Source organism: Salmo trutta, chromosome 7 (assembly GCF_901001165.1).
Source record: "Salmo trutta chromosome 7, fSalTru1.1, whole genome shotgun sequence".
NCBI classification, from domain to species: Eukaryota; Metazoa; Chordata; class Actinopteri; order Salmoniformes; family Salmonidae; genus Salmo; species Salmo trutta.
This window is the reverse complement of record NC_042963.1, coordinates 21,818,883-21,836,496: the sequence shown is the minus strand read 5'-3', so window position 1 is coordinate 21,836,496 and position 17,614 is coordinate 21,818,883. Positions and strand designations below refer to the sequence as shown.

At 43.0% G+C, this 17,614-nt stretch overlaps 1 protein-coding gene and 1 long non-coding RNA gene across 2 annotated transcripts; both read left to right on the top strand.

Annotated features, from left to right (window-relative positions):
• The first annotated feature begins 932 nt into the window (after nucleotides 1-932).
• cln6b (CLN6 transmembrane ER protein b) lies at nucleotides 933-16,089 on the top strand. Its single transcript, XM_029758373.1, has 8 exons — nucleotides 933-1,007; nucleotides 8,267-8,381; nucleotides 8,802-8,900; nucleotides 11,167-11,355; nucleotides 11,848-11,903; nucleotides 13,090-13,212; nucleotides 14,231-14,359; nucleotides 14,571-16,089. Exons 2-8 carry the CDS (start codon nucleotides 8,283-8,285, stop codon nucleotides 14,719-14,721), a joined length of 846 nt encoding a protein of 281 aa, XP_029614233.1. The 5' UTR covers nucleotides 933-1,007; nucleotides 8,267-8,282; the 3' UTR covers nucleotides 14,722-16,089.
• Nucleotides 2,212-3,205, top strand: LOC115197133 (uncharacterized). The gene is made up of 2 exons (XR_003878969.1): nucleotides 2,212-2,617; nucleotides 2,769-3,205. It is a non-coding gene; the product is annotated as an uncharacterized LOC115197133 (long non-coding RNA).
• Nucleotides 16,090-17,614: the final 1,525 nt, after the last annotated feature.

Below are 17,614 nucleotides of genomic sequence, written 5' to 3'. Positions count from 1 at the left end.
GCTTTCCCATCTTCCCCGTTTTTCAAAAAATACCTTGGGTACCTTATCCCAGTCTCCTCATCTGAGTCTGCTCTTGGGTTCACCTGCTTCACTCCACGTAAACAGTACGATCTGGCCGAAGATATAAACCCAGCAGACTCAGATCCTCTCCACCAAACCCTCGCCAGCCAAGGTGCCCAGTTCGAGCAACATGACCAAGTCCTGAAAACCCTTCTGAAGCACGTCAAGGAGTTTTCATGGAGCCTTTCGGACCTGCAGGGCCAAACCTTCACCCAGAGCTCACAACCAGCCTCGAGTCCCTCTCCTCTGCCTCGTGAGCCATTTTTTCTGGCCCCCGAGCGTTACGATGGCAACCTCGGAGCTTGCAAAGCCTTTTTGGTACAATGTCCACTAGTATACAAGCAACAGCCCTTCGCTTATGCTAGCGAGTGGGCCAAGATATCCTTCCTGATTGGCAGCCTCTGTGGAGCAGCGCTTTCCTGGGCCACACAGTGTGGGAGTGACAGTCCCCCATCTGCTCCTCCTACTTCAGCTTCACAAAGGAGATGAGGAGAGTCTTTGACCACCGTGTCTGCAGTAAGGATGCCGCTAAGCGACTCCTGTCCTTCCGTCAAGGCTCCCATAGTGTCGCTGAGATGGCGATCGAGTTTCGCACCCTCGCCACTGAGAGCGGCTGGAATGAGGAGGCCCTTCAGGGAGCATTTCAGCAAGCTCTCACTGAGACCATCAAGGATGAGTTGGTGTCCAGGGATGAGCTGGATGGACTCGAGGAGCTCATCTCTCTCGCCATCTGCATCGACAGCTGTCAACATGAGCGTCGGAGGGAGAGGGCAGGTAGGGTTGCATGCGCCATCATTACATCTGCTTCTTTGCTTGGTTCTCCTCTGACTGCCTCCCTTCCCAAGTCTTTTCCAGAACCTGAACCCATGCAGCTCGGCCGGGCCCGTCTCTCACCTGAGGAGAGGCAGCGGCGAATCAGCACTAGGAGCTGCCTATACTGTGGCCAGGTTGGTCACTTTGTCTCCACTTGTTCCCTGCGGCAAGCAAAAGGTGGCTCGTTAGTTATGGGGGATATACTGTTACCAAATCGCCCACCCATCTCCCCTAGACCCTTGCTAGATGGCACCCTTGTGTGGCAGAGCCAGGCTTTTCCTCTGCCTGACCTTATCGACTCGGGCACCGATGAGAGTTTCCTGGACCGAGGTGTCGTTATCCAGTTGGACCTGGACACTGTTCCACTCGATTCACCCCTTGATGCCAATGCTCTCAACGGACAGCTCCTCGCCCATGTCTGAGAGAACTGTCCCTGTCATCCTGCGTCTCTCTGGGAATCACCAGGAAAGGATTAGTCTCCACATAATCGATTGCCCTCTCTTCCCTAGATCTTGGCCATCCTTGGTTAAAGCTGCACAATCCACAAATTGACTGGACCACAAGAAGGTAACCACTTAGAGTTCATTTTGTCACTCAAATTGCCTTTGTTCTGCACTTGCCCCTGCCTTGCCTGTGCCCCAGTCCTTTCCACAACCTCCGGACCTGTCATGAGTTCCTCTCTAGCATCACGATCTAGCTCCTGTGTTCAGCAAGCACCATGCCGTCGCTGCCGCCTCATCGGCCGTACAACTGCGCCATTGACCTCCAGCCTGGAGTTCCTCTCCCCTGTAGCCTGTTGTATAACCTCTCTCGGCCAGAGCAGGAGGCTATGGAGGGGTACATCCAGGATTCCCTGGCTGCAGGACATGTCAGGCCTTCTTCCTCTCCGGTAGGTGCTGGATTTTTCTTTGTAAAGATAAAGGATGGGACGCTGAGGTCGTGCATAGACTTCTGTGGGCTGAATAACATCACTGTGAAGAACAAGTATCTCTTGCCACTGTCACAGCTGTCGTGGAAGATAGAATGGGACCAAGGCGCAGCGGTTTGCGTGCTCAACATCTTTATTATAAAAATGAGAACACCACAAAAAAACAATAAACAAACTAACGACATGAACAGAGTAGCAGGCTCAACAAAAGCAGTGCTAACAAATAACTACCCACAAGTGACAAACAAAACACACACCTACTTATAGGACTCCCAATCAGAGGCAACTAGAAACACCTGCCTCTAATTGAGAGTCCAGCACCCAACCTACACATAGAAAAACTAACCTAGAACATACCCATAGAAATACAAACATAAACCAGTGACCAACAAACCCCGTAATACATAAATCAACTACCCTCTGCCACGTCCTGACCAAACGACAATAATAAAATATCCTCTATACTGGTCAGGACGTGACAGCCACTCATCAGGTCTGCTTTTGCCCCACACCATGGTGCCACGGTGTTCACCAAACTCGCCCTCCGGAATGCCTACCACCTTGTCCGCATCAGAGAGGGGGACGAGTGGAAACCGGCGTTCAACACACCACTGAGTATTTGGTCATGCCTTTTGGTCTCACTAACACCCCTGCTGTTTTCCAGAGCCTAGTCAATGATGTACTGAGGGATGTGATTTGATGCTTTGTTTTTGTGTGGATGACATTTTGATTTTCTTTCTAAGGACTCTGAGGCCATCCAGCAACACGTTTTCTAACGACTGTTGGAGAATAAGCTTTTTGTTAAAGCTGAAAAATGTGAGTTCCATGCTTCCTGTCTTTCCTGGATTATATTATTGCACAGGGATGGTTATGTATGCATCCCGCCAAGGTCAGGGCAGTCAGAGTGGCCTGCACCCTCAAACCTGAAGCAGCTTCAGCATTTCCTGGGATTTTCACATTTTTACAGATGTTTCATCTGCAACTACAGCCGTCTGGCAGCACCTCTCACCACCACCTCCACTCCGTTCCACTGGACCCCTGAGGCAGAGGCAGCTTTCCTGGAACTCAAGTGCCGCTTCACTTCCACTCCGATCCTCACCAAGCCAGAGCCAGAACTCCAGTTCACCGTGGAGGTGGATGTCTCCGACACAGGGATAGGTGCTGTTCTGTCTCCACGTTCCCCCTCTGATCAGAAGCTCCACCCATGTGCATTCTTTTCCCGTAAGCTCTCACCTGCAGAGAAATTATGACATTAGTAACTGGGAACTCCTGGCAGTGAAGCTAGCTCTTGAGGAATGGCGTCGCTGGAGGGTTCTATTCTCCCCTTCATCGTGTGGATGGACCACAAACCTGTCCTTCACTTGAAATTGTCAAATATAAATAAAAAAACCTTCTTAGCAAATAGCAATTTGTCAAGCAATAATTTTACTAGGACTGTCTGGGAATGGTCTGAGTGGGGAGAGGAAAACTGAATGCTAGCTGTTATTGGCAGAGGTTTGGCACTGTCTTTCTTATTAATGTAGCCCAGCAGTTAGCATGTTGGGCCAGTAATCAGTAAAGTTTGCTAGTTCAAATCCCTGAGCTGACAAGGAACAGTCTATCGATCTGCCCTTGAACAAGGCACTTAACCTTTATTGCTCCAGTGTTGCTGTCAATAATGGCTGATCCATGACCCCACTCTCCGAGGGTATCTCAGGAGGAGTGGGATATGCAAAAACACATTTCCAGTTGTACATGTGTGAAACAGGACAACTATAAGCACCCACAAGTTGTCCTTAATATCATGTTTACACAATTTTGTGAGTATCTAGCTACATGTGCCATTCACAGCCTGGATTCCACTACTCCCCTTTATTGTATAATCAGTATAATAGAGATGATATAGATATTATAATAATACAGAGATAAGAGGTATAATAGAGAGAATTGTACTGATTATTCTTGCACATGAGGGCACCTTGGTTTGATGGGAGCCGGCTATATTTATGTACCGGGCCGGCCTAAATTGCATCCTATCTGCTCTACTCTGCCAAAATCAGAGATTATGCCCCTGATAAAAAGGGGGTGGGGAAAACAGATTAACAGTTAATCTGCAGGCTACTGAACCATTTCATTTCAATATCCCTTTAGACTCACACAGACTCATAGAACTGAAACATGCATTTCAAACTAGATTCACTCAGCCGAACTCTGTGATAATATTTCAGAACTCTCTTCAAGACACGGGTTAGACTTTGAGAGCAATAACAGCCTGTATCAACTAATGCTGAGGAGAGGAATATCGTGTAAACTATTGGAGGGTGTGGGACTCCCATCTCATCAAAGGCTATTAAGTTACAGATAGTCACTGAGCCTGTCAATCTCTATTGTTGTGCTACTTTGTAAGGAGAGCAGCGGTGAGCGAAAGAAGAGGTTTTGAGGTCGGCATTGTTATTCGGATTGTTGACTAGTCAATTATTCAACACAGATCTACAAATGGCTATTTCCTTTGTGAAATCATACTTTATCATCTAGTTTCTTGACCAAGTTTAAAGGGACGGTGGCTGCCAAGTCGGGTCTGAAAGAAGTGATATCGAGGAGAATCTTCATGGTTCTGTTGGAAGGGAGATGCACGCATCAATGCGGAAACGGCAGAACTATGCTATGCAGTCGTCAACTTTTCTCTCTAGGTTTGAAAAACAACTTTTTAATATAGCATTTGAAAAACGTAATTAAAATAGTCATACCTAAACAACTCATATCCAATTGAATTGTCTGCCCTTTATTGGCCTTCCCTACATTTCATATGCATGACCCCTCACATCTTAAATGTTAATGTCAACATTACTATTATTAACAATTTCATATGTAGACATCACCATGTATGTGTAAATAATGCCATACAGTGCACTCTTAAAAATCAAAGTGCAATTTGGAACCAAATAAGGTTCTTGAGAGCGATGCCATATGGGAACCATTTTAGGGTCTCTGAAGAACCATAAATGTGATGGTTCTTTAAAGAATCATACAAAAATTCCAAACCAGAACTGTTTTGGCCCTCCAGGACCAGAATTGAATAGCCCTGCTGTAGGGTTTTAAGCCTTATTTGCATATTTCCCAGGGTGCCTTTTGAGTGAATGTTAGAGTTACCAGTAACACCCATGACTGTTTGCTCGTGACAGAGATATGGTTGTTGCATTCATTCATTTTCAGTCCTGTGGCCTTCACCAAGTGAGATCCTAAGTGAATATGTTGTCATTAATTTTATTCTGTAAGGGTCTGATTCTGATCAGAGTTAAGCACACGAAAATGAAACGTAATTCCCCTTTTATGCGCTTTTCTCTGTGGGTATTCTGACCTTCAACTTAAGCATGAGGATAGCATGCTATTCACCCGCTATTCGTTTGGGGTGGAAATCAAATAAATGAAGGTGTGGTTGAGGTTTGTCTACAGATGTACCATATTCTGACCTTGACTTAATTCACTAATAATTCCACCACCTTTAAGCGCAAGGAAACCATGAATAGGGTCTAGCGAACCTACCAGTTCCAAGTAGAAAAAGCATCCACTTTATTTTTTCCAATAGAAACAACACAATTCTCCATGCACTGTAATTTAGAACTTGACTGTCTTAATGTATTAATGATAGGCTACCCCGACTTTCTCTGTTTCCTACTTCTATCATGTTAAATATTAGCCACTATCAGTATCAGCCACCAGTAGGCCTAATAACCACACATGTTCAACTGCCAATGTACTGTTAATCTCCTTCAGTTGGTATAGCCTACATTATCATTTAATTTAATTACATTGTTTAGTTTACCTTCATTTGCTTCCTTTGTAAATGCTGTCACGGCCGTGTGGTTGTTGCTGAGGATCATTATTAACAGTTGATAATATAAAAAAAAGACATGTAGGCTAATTAAATCGTTATGGAGCGGAGATCCAAGCCTTAAGCCTTAACAGTTGTAACCCCACGCATGGCGCAATATTTGACCGTGTCATCACGCAGTTCCATGGTTAGTGGAGGCAATAGATGAGGGTATAGCCTACTTTTGTAACCTATTCGCCCTATTATAATTCTATGAAAACTAATCTTCCAACATTACCATGGGTTGAAGAACTGAATGTGGCAAATTTATGAATGAATTAAACCACCCTTTCCATTCTTTCGTGCTTAAATGCTTCTCTAAACCTAAATAATCAGATTATTTTTAGATTTTTTTTTTAAATCTACCAATTGGTGATGAAACAGAGACAAATATGCATACTTGGCTTTCTTTCATTGATGCCTAATATTCTGAACCCGTTCTCTCGATATATTCAAGTCTGTCGATAAAATTCAAACTTAAAGGTACACTGTATTTAAAGGGATGGCTTAAGACAAATGTACTGAAAACCCTACTGAATAAAAACTCCACAAGAAAATCTGTTGGCCGGCAAGTGGGAGGGTTTTCTGTGGTTGAATGAAATGTATTCATAGTGCGCAAGGTACCCGCACCTTCAGAGGGCATTACGTGACTGAATAATGTAAGGTTGAATACCAAATACTGTGAAGTGCATAGGAAAGGAGTGTGTAAGAAAGTCGGAATCGGGTCCTAAGACAATAAAATGCATATTTCATATTTATTTTGAGGCCATAGTTTTACCCTAATACAATGGCCTAAAACTCATAGTTTACAGGCCATATCAGGCCTGCAAGTTACGTTATGCTGGCTTGCAAAGTGATTGTAATTGTCATTTGTATTGGCATCCAGCCAGAGTGGGGATATCCAACATGTTTGAATTTTTATTCACCTGCAACCTGCATTCTGAATGTTTGCCAGGTTGGAAAGACTAAGATATGAGACTACCTTAAACATCTAACTGGAACAACCATTTCAGTAACGGGTGCAATAAGACCAAGTAAGAGATTGGAATTGTTAAGAAAAATGTATGAAACAAGATATTGAAACAAACAATTCTTAGAATCAACCTGCAATAGAGCATGCTGGGAAATATAGATAATGATGGCTGTGGTTTTGGTTAAAGTCTAGTGTCAATAACCAGAGTTTAACCAAAACCACACCCATCATTATCATATTTCCCTGGGGTTCTTTTACACCACTGAGTGTTAATTTAACTCCTGAATCAACACTAGAAATGTTACACTGAAAAATCAACACAAGTTGACACTGGCCAATTTTATGGGTGATATGAAAGGGACACATCTGCAGGCTTCTGTACATTTCAATAACCTTTTAGAATTACGTAGATGCCATGTCAAGAACCCCACACTTCACAAAGGTTATTTTTTTGGGCAAGAGTTCTCCAAGGATCCTTAAGAGCTGAGGAATAACCATTTAAGAACCTTTATTTTTTATGTGTATTATCATACATTTTATCTAACCAAGGTATAGTTCCCCTTTTGTGCATGCTGCACAACCAGGAGTTTCCTTTCCTTCTGTGGGATTGACAGGGTCAGTCCCCATGAGTGAATGTGTCACATTAGTCTGAAATATAGCCCACAGAAAGGTGATACTATGCCCTGCCAAGTGCAGCTGCTGCCTCTCCTCTCTTAGCTCCACTCAGGAGTACTGACCTTATGAAACCAGCGTGCAGGAGGAGCTTGTTCTGTCGGGATTTCAAAGAGACAAATCGGATGAGATTAGAGTTGATTCCCCAGGCCGTGCCAGGATTGGGAAAGGGAAGAGGTCCTCTCTGCTACAGGATCAGGGCAGGCAATCATTTGTCACCCCCAACCACTGCTGATGCTCCATATACTCTGTCTCTGGCTAGAAGATCTGTCCATGCAGTGTGCACAGAGGCTCCCATAATCAGACTTCCAACACAGGCAGCTGAATGGAAGCTAAGGTCAAATGGGTTCTGCTAGGGAATGTGTGGAGCCAGCATTGGATCTCTCTCTCAAATGTGTCTTGTTTAATGACCAAATAAAGACAATAAACTTGAGAGAGATGACAGCAGCGTTGTTGTTTTGTTCTTTTGTTGGCCTTGTTAATGTTGGGGCCAGGAGGAACAGCTGTGATTCAGAAATGCCAGAATGTGGTCTGGGGTGTAAAGCCTAATATCTTTCAGCAGATAAAGCCTTTGCAGACCTATTGTTTAAGACTGTAGAGAAGAGACTGTATATACTGTATATCCACCCTCCCTACCTCGGGACTCTCTGTCTTTGAACACAAATCTCTCCTTTCCAACAACCTGACTCTGCCTGTTGAGGTTCCTACTCTTTCAACGCTGTCTCTGAACCATACATACTTTGTTTAACCAACAAAAACATATTCGGGACCTAATGCACCCTACAGAGAGCAAAGCTGTGCACATAGCTTAAGGGTTATTATTGATGTCAATGCAAAAGTTCAAAAGGCCTTCAATTTAAAGTTTGAGCACATAATCCTTTTAACTTTAATAATGAGCTTATTTGTCCTCCTAACACACATCGGGCATGGGTCCATATTGATCTTATTTTGTCCTCCTTATACACAATAGGCATGGGTCCAGAGACATGGAATCATCTCTGCTGATGCCCAAGTTCCACCTGGACCTGTGGGTCAGTTTCACCATTCAGAACTGGCTGCTGGACTTCGGGAGGCCCATTGTCATGGTGAGTGAAATCAAAATAAAAAGTATTATTGACTTGAATGTCAATGTCCGGTCTAGTAATTCTATTTCTATGGTATACGACCCGACAGACTACAACTCAATTGGTTGTCGGAGGTTGTGCAGCAGCACTTTCATAACACAGCCTATTTCATCTTAATCGTCCAGACTGGTTCTAAAACAGTATGTGGTCACAATGAGTGGTTTATGGTAACTTTAACACAAATAGTAACTACAGGTACCTAGTATCAAATGTCAAGTAGTGGTGCTTGTTTCAACAACACCCAAGAAACCACAGCAATTATTAGGTCATTATAACAATTACCATATTACCATGTAATTTCTGAGTATATTCAATGCTTATTACATGTCCCTGTGGTGTATAGTTTTCCCCTCCTCTAACTGATAAACTGTATATTTTCAGATCATCCTCCCTCTAGAGTGGTTCCCCCTGAACAGACCCAGTGCTGGGGACTACTTCCACATGGCTTACAACATCATCACACCCTTCCTGCTTCTCAAGGTAACCAATCATGGCACACAGAGACAGGGTGGTGTTTATTAGACACACCATAGCGATACGTTTCAAAACTGATATGAAAACAAGTGTTTCTTGTTGGACAAGTCCAGGTAGTACATTCCTGTTCTAGTTAGTTTTCTTCCTCTTGGTGCCTAATGAACACAAGACACGACAACCCAGTTGAATGCTACATGATGAGGGCACGCTGCTGTCCCTCCAACATCGGTTTCTCTTCAGGCACTCTGGCAGTTTATAAGGGACACTTTGAAGGCATTGACATTAACTTGCTAAAGCAGATGCCAGCTCCACTCAGTCAGACCAGTAACGGGAAGGTCAGACAGTCGTTTACTCGTTTAATGGAACATCACGCTCTCTGTAGCCAATGTGAGTAAGACCTTTAAACAGGTCAACATTCACAAGGCCGCAGGGCCAGACGGATTACCAGGACGTGTACTCAGAGCGTGCGCTGACCAACTGGTAAGGTAAGTGTCTTCACTGACATTTTCAAACTCTCCCTGACTGAGTCTGTAATACCTACAAGTTTCAAGCACCATATTCCCTGTGCCCAAGAATGCCAAGGTAACTCGCCTAAATGACTACCGACCCGTAGCACTCATGTCTGTAGACATGAAGTGCTTTGAAAGGCTGGTCATGGCTCACATCAACACCCTCATCTGAGAAACCTAGACCCACCCAAATTTGCATACAGCCCCAACATATCCACACGACACAATCTCTATTGCACTCCACATGGCCCTTTCCCACCTGGACAAAAGGAACACCTACGTGAGAATGCTGTTCATTGACTACAGTTCAGCATTCAACACCATAGTGCCCTCAAAGCTCATCACTAAGCTAAGGACTCTGGGACTAAACACCTCCCTCTACAACTGGATCCTGGACTTCCTGACGGGCCACCCCCAGGTGGTAAGGGTAGGCAACAACACATCTGCCATGCTGATCCTCAACAAAGGGGCAGGGATGCATGCTCAGTCCTGTACTCCCTGTTTACCCATGGCTGCGTGGCCAAGAACGACTCCAACACCATCATTAAGTTTGCCGACGACACAACAGTGGTAGGCCCGATCGCCGACAATTATGAGACAGCCTATAGGGAGGAGGTCAGAAACCTGGCAGTGTGGTGCCAGATCAACAACCTCTCCCTCAACGTGATCAAGACAAAGGAGATGATCGTGGACTGCAGGAAAAGAAGGGCCGAGCACACCCCCATTCACATCAACGGGGCTGTAGTGCACCGGGTCAAGAGCTGATGTCCACATCACCAGCAAACTATTATGGTCCAAACACACCAAGACAGTCATGAAGAGGGCAAGACAACGCCTATTCCCCCTCAGGAGGGCAAGACAACTATTCCCCCTCAGAAGATTTGGCATGGGTCCTCAGATCCTCAAAAAGTTCTACAGCTGCACAATCGATAGCATCCTGACTGGTTGCATCAACATCTGATATGGCAATCGCTCGGTATCCGACCGCAAGGCGCTACAAAGGGTACTGTGAATGGCCCAGTTCATCACTGGGGCCAAGCTTCCTGTCATCCAGGACCTCTATACCTGGCGGTGTCAGAGGAAGTCCCTAAAAATTGTCAAAGACTCCAGCCACCCCAGTCATAGACTGTTCTCTCTACTACCACACGGCAAGCGGTACTAGAGTGCCAAGACTGGGACCAAAAAACTCCTGAATAGCTTCTACCCCCAAGCCATAAAACTGCTGAACACTTAATCAAATGGCTACTCTGACTATTTGTATTGACCCCCTTTTTTGTAACGCTGCTGCTACTCACTGTTTATTATCTATGCATAGTCACTTTACCCCTACCTACATTACATGTATATATGACCTCAGTTACCTTGACTAACCCGTACCCCCGCACATTGACTTGGTACCGGTACCCTCTGTATATAGCCCCGTTATTGTTAATTTATTGTGTTACTTTTTTTATTTGCTTTAGTTTATATAGCAAATATTTTCTTACTCTGTATTGATGGTTAAGGGCTTGTAAGTAAGGATTTCACTGTAAGGTCTAGACCTGTTGTATTCAGCGCATGAGACAAATACGATTTGATTTGTCCTGTCTCAGATGAAACCCATTCACACGTTGGACTGAGGGAGCTGAAAGATCATAGCTGTCAAGTTGAACAGAGAACATAACCTTTATGTCCCTGCTGGCCTGCCATCTCCCACTAACCCCCCTGTTGAAATTGTCTCCAGAAGGAATTTCACTGCCCATTTCTCTCCCATCCCTCTCTAGCTGATCGAGCGTAGCCCCAAGACCCTGCCCCACTCCGCCGTGTACCTGTGCATCATCACCTTTGTGATGGGCGCCAGCATCCACCTGGTGGGTGACTCCATTAACCATCGCCTCCTGTTGAGTGGCTACCAGCTCCACTTGTCTGTCAGAGAGAACCCCATCATCAAGAACCTCCAGCCTGCCTCTCTGGTACTCTACCATGACACCCTCTATATCTCTCTCACCCTCTATACCTCTCTCACACTCAGGAGCACTTGTCTTGACCAGCGGGCAAGCTGGTTTTAATTACACCTTTACAACCAGTTTAAGGCTTATGTGGAATTATTATGTAATTTCAATCAGTTTTTCCAGGATGTTATTACAAGGTTGTAACAAAGTCATTCATCCATTTCATCCAGTTTTGCCATAACCCACTATCTGCCTACTACATTGTGTTTATTCAATAACACTGTGAAAGCTGAATGTAAAGCTGTGAAAGTCAAGGACTGCCATACTCTGCTGAATACTGTGATACTGTTATACTGATACTGTGTGTAACTTTTTACATTGTTTTTGCTTATTGGCTTCTTTTTGTATAAAGACCAAACATGAAATTGTAGTACTCATTAGCATGATTTGATTGGATTATAATGTTGTATATTGCAGAAATTCTATACCTTTACTGTCCTCTTTTTCCCACAGATAGATTCATTTGAGCTACTTTACTATTATGATGAAAAGCTTGGCCATTCTATGTGGTAAGGAACATGTTTGCTCGAAACTACACTACCGTTCAAAAGTTTGGGGTCACTTAGAAATGTCCTTGTTTTTTAAAGAAAAGCACATTCTTTGTCCATTAAAATAACATCAAATTGATCAGAAATACAGTGTAGACATTGTTAATGTTGTAAATGACTATTGTAGCTGGAAACGGCAGATTTATTTTATGGAATATCTAAATAGCCGTACAGAGGCCTATTATCAGCAACCATCACTCCTGTGTTTCAATGGCATGTTGTGTTAGCTAATCCAAGTTTATCATTTTAAAAGGCTAATTGATCATTAGAAAACCCTTTTGCAATTATGTTAGCGCAGCTGAAAACTGTTGTCCTAATTAAAGAAGCAATAAAACTGGCCTTCTTTAGACTAGTTGAGTATCTGGAGCATCAGCATTTGTGGGTTCGATTACAGGCTCAAAATGGCCAGAAACAAAGATCTTTCTTCAAACTCGTCAGTCTATCCTTGTTCTATTCCATGCGAAATATTGCCAAGAAACTGAAGATCTTGTACAACGCTGTGTACTACTCCCTTTACAGAACAGTGCAAACTGGCTCTAACCAGAATGGAAAGAGGAGTGAGAGGCCCCGGTGCACAACTGAGCAAGAGGACAAGTACATTAGAGTGTCGAGTTTGAGAAACAGACACCCCACAAGTCCTCAACTGGCAGCTTCATTAAATATTACCCACAAAACACAAGTTTCAACATCAACAGTGAAGAGGTGACTCCGGGATGCGGGACTTATTCCTTTAGAAATCAGCCGTTTCCAGCTACAATAGTCATTTACAACCTTAATAATGTCTACACTGTATTTCTGATCAATTTGTTATTTTAATGGACAAAAAATGTGCTTTTTTTTCAAAAACAAGGACATTTCTAAGTGACCCCAAACTTTTGAACAGTAGTGTATCTTTACTGTACTGAATGACTGAATCAGATGGAAAAAGTAATTTCACCTTGCCCATAGCTATACATAAATTTATACCATTCAAACTGTGAATGTCATATGAGATTACATCGACGTGAAGACTGTCATAGATACATTGACATGATGTGCAGTGTTTGCAGCTTACCAGCATTTTAATCACTTTCAATTGTTTAATCTTCCCTGGGAAAAACACAATTGAACATGATTGAAAATGTGCCTTTTTTCTTCTCTTCCACAGGTATGTTCCCTTCTTCCTCATCCTCTTCCTCTACTTCACTGGTTGCTTCACACACATCAAGGAAGAGAAGAGGATGCCGCTCGCTGCTTGGTTTCTTCTCGCTCCCAGTGCCATCTACTATTGGTCAGCCTCTTTAGTGTCACATCATACTATCACAGCCTGTAATGCTAGAATGTTCGTTTTGTTTCTGTCTGAATCCACTGTGATTGAACACAATGACTTAGCCCTGGGCAAAGGGCAGGACACATCAGTGTATCATGCGTATGTGTGTTTGTGAGGAAGGGAGTGAGCGAAGGAACGAAGGATGCACTGTACATTCTGATTCCAATGGACTCTTGTCCATTATTCACCACAGCAAAACTGACTCCCTGAGACTTGCCCTCTATCTGTAGAGTTCTTTATGGGCTGCGTTCACAAGGTCACACAGGTGGTGCAGAGTTACAGTATTTCCCTTCAGAGGTCTCCTTAATGCTACTAAAATGTAACATGCTGGAAGAGTTATCAGGTCAATTAAAAGGCACTGAAAGTTTTTAGGCAACGTTTTGAATTACTTTTTATCCTTCATGTCAACTGTATGGGATGGTTTCGCAGTCACAGATTACGCCTAGTCCTCGACTAAAAAGCAAGCTCAGTGGAGAATCTCTATTGAAAGTACTTTTTAGTGCTAGGCTTAATATGTGTTGGGGAAACCTCCCCTATGTGAGAATATGAAATGTAGGAGTTGACAGGAAACGATTTCATCCATTGTTTTCAAAGTGGTTTGATACTTTGGGTCCATTTCAATGAACGAGGCAAAGAGAGAATATGGCCCAATCCCAAATCGACCTGTAGACTTGTGGAGATCTGAGAGGATTTGACTGGTGTAAGCAATATAATGATAGATCCGCCTTGCACTCTGATAGGATAGGTGGAAATGTCCCCATGCTTATATCAATTAAATACTCTCAGATCTCCACAAGTCTGCAGATCTTAGGGTATAGGTGTCAATTGAGACAGATACCAAAAAGGCAGCAGCATAAGACCTCCATTTCCCTCAACTGGAAGAAACGGAAGAAAACTGTAACAGGGAGGGACTTATAAGTAACCCAATTTTTTGTTTTCCATTACATGCACTAAATGAACACAGCTCTACTCTGTACAGGTACCTGATCACAGAGGGCCAGATCTTCATCCTCTTCATCTTCACCTTCTTCGCCATGACGGCAACAGTGATGCACCAGAAACGTAAAGGCTTTGTCCCCGATAGCAATGGGCTCTTCCTGCTCTACAGGTATAATAGTAATAATAATACTGTTTCCTACATTGTTCCTTTATTCTTTAAGAATATTTGGGGCAGTTTCCTGGACACAGATTAAGCCTAGTCCTAGGCTAAAAACCATGGACTAGGACTAGGATTAATCTGTGTCTGGGAATCCACCCCTTTATTTAAAGTGAATTGAGACCTGAGCAAAATGCATTTTAAAATAAACTCGACTTGACAGTTTCTCCATCGCCCTGGGTCTGGTCAGCGTCTGGGTGGCTTGTCTCTGGAGCGACCAGGTCCTCCGCAAGAAATACCGCGGAGTCATCTACATACCGGAGCCTTGGGCCTTCTACACTCTGCACATCAGAGACAAGGGGGCATCAGCTTGAGCAAGGCAAATTGCAGAATCGGTAATCTTGAGCACATAATGAGTAGTTACTTTGGATGCAGGTGCACAGCAGAGACAATCAGCGTGTTGGATGGAATCAGTTTGAGCAAGCGAGGCACAGAATCACTTATCTTGATCACCCATATAATAATGAGTAGCTATCTGGGATGCGAGGTGATTTGTAGATTTTTCCCATTCCGACTGCAATGCAGTCAATCTCCAACACGCACAATCACTAGCTGCTCAAATGACTCACTCTAGTCATGTGTCCTGGGAGAAAAAGAAAGAGGGATAGAGCACGAGTTTACCTACTATGCAACAAAAATACAAAAGTAAGAGATGTTGAGAGGTACTGTACTCTTGGGACTGTGTCAAGAACTTGAATGGTCTCTGAAGTGAACTTTTTTTTTTAAGGTTTAAGTTAACTAAGATAAATTAACTTGATTGCGTATGCAGATACAAATATGCAATTCCTCCATTGCTTATTTTTACAGAGAAGTGATGTGTTGTAATCATGGCAAGCCCTGTTGATTGTGTCATATGTCACAGAACAGTAGAAGGAGCTGAGCCAGCACCATCTGGCAACACTGAATGGAGACTGGAGAAACTGAATGTATGATTCTCCTGGGATTCCTGCAGAGATGCTTTTTGATCACACCCACTCACCAGGGTTGGGGTCAATTCCATTTTGGGGTCAATGCCATTTCCAGTCAATTCAGGAAGTACACTGATTTTCCTTGTTGAAAAGCTACGGAATAGAATTGACCCAAACTCTGTCACTCACTCTATGCCCTTTATCAGGATTGAAAAGATCATCATAGTTTTATCAATGTTCAGAAGCAGATTTTATGAAGTTCCTTGGATGATATGAAGTTATCTTAGCTTTTATTATGATGTGCATCACCAACACTGTGAGGAAATTATAGCTGACAATGTTTTATTATGGCTTGACTAATTTAAAATATATATTTTTTTACCTTTATCTTTTCCACCTTGTTTTATCCTGTGTTCTTGTAGAATGTAAAGGTACACTCAGCTAAATGACAGCACCAGAGATGAGCGAGATGCAACACTTTGCTCTCACACAGTCACACACAGTATCTGCGCATGTGCACAGGTTCAGTTCACACTGTTCACAGTGTGGTAGCCAGGGCACCAAAACAGCCGAAGTTGAGCCTCAACGCTTTTAGTTGTTTGCAGAAATTGACCCACTATGCTGTTTAATTTCTGCATCTACATCATATCGCTGAGTCTACCTTTAAGAGAGGAAAATATTGCCTAATTATTTTTCCTATATTCCAATGTATATATTCTATACTGTCCTTGTCCAAACTATTGTTGTAGCCTATATAAAGCCATAAATAATTAATTATGTTTAGTTTGTGTTGTATGCTCACTCACACAAGTACAGATTGTAAGGTCTGAAATGTCCCAATGCGGCAACCTCAAACTGTTAGACATAGCTGTTATTATAACCTGGGTGGTTTGAGCCCTGAATGCTGATTGGCTGACAGCTGTGGTATATCAGAAGTTATTCCACAGGTATGACAAAACATTTATGTTTACTGCTCTAACTACATTGGTAACCAGTTTATAATAGCAATAAGGCAACTCGGGGGTTTGTGGTATATGGCCAATATACCACGGCTAAGGGCTGCATCCAGGCACTCTGCGTTGCGTTGTGCTTAAGAACAGCCCTTAGCCGGTATATTGGTCATATACCACGTGCCCTTGGGCCTTATTGTTTATTTATAGCCCTACGGCCGCAAGATGGCGGTACTGTATTATTCCTTTTACGTTGTTTGTCATCTTATCTCCGAATTGAATGTGCACAGCTGGCAATACACTCATTTCCACCATGGACCGGCTCGTAAATAAAGCATCCACCATTCAGGCTCAATGGAATCAGTTTCCTCCTTAAATCAATTGAATGGCTCGTCTATGGAAAGAAACAGAAAATATGTATACTGTCTTAAAACACAATTTTCCACCACTATGCTAGAGTGGCTAATGCTACACCGGGATGTTGCTTACCACATTCAGCCAATCATGTTCCAGCAGTCTGTTTTCACCCCTGGTCTGTTTAAAAAATAAAGGTGGTGCTTACTAGTCAGAAGTTGGATCAAAGATAACATTTATATGGATCTTTGAAGGTTTTTTTTTTTATCTACAATTATATTAAATTAGAAATTGAACATAGCAGTGTTTTGGAGGAAAGTGACTGCCATTTCATCTCATGATTTTAACATCTCTGTCCGTATTTGAAAAGACAATCAAGTCCTCCTTCAGAACACATTCAGCAAACTGGGGAAAAAATTTGATGGGCATTTCAGTTTTCTCCAACAAAACTGTTACACTTAAGATTCTAATTCGCAAGTATACAACGACACAGATTAAATATAATTTGACAGTTATGGTTTGCCTTTTAGTCAGTATACTTTCAGTAGGTTAATTGTACATTACTTATACTCTCATACTTACTTTCAAGGCAAAGACCCCACAAGAAGGAACATCTTGTTGGCATGGGTGAGGAAGGATACCACACGCCCATCTGGAGTTACTACACCCCTTCTCTCTCAGGAATGATCTGAACATATATGTTAATAAATGTACAGCTTTTTGAAACACTTCACTGATCACAATATAGAGATTAATAACAAAGGGGAATCTGAGAATACAGGGATTCCAGCAGGGTGTGAGTTGAAGTAGTCAAAACAGTGGCTTGCGAAAGTATTCACCCCCTTGGCATTTTTCCTATTTTGTTGCCTTACAACCTGGAATTAAAATAGATTTTTGGGGGGGTTTGTATCATTTCACTTAAAAACAAACAAGAAATACATTTTAAAAAACTGAAAACTTGAGCGTGCATAACTATTCACCCCCCCCCCCAAGTC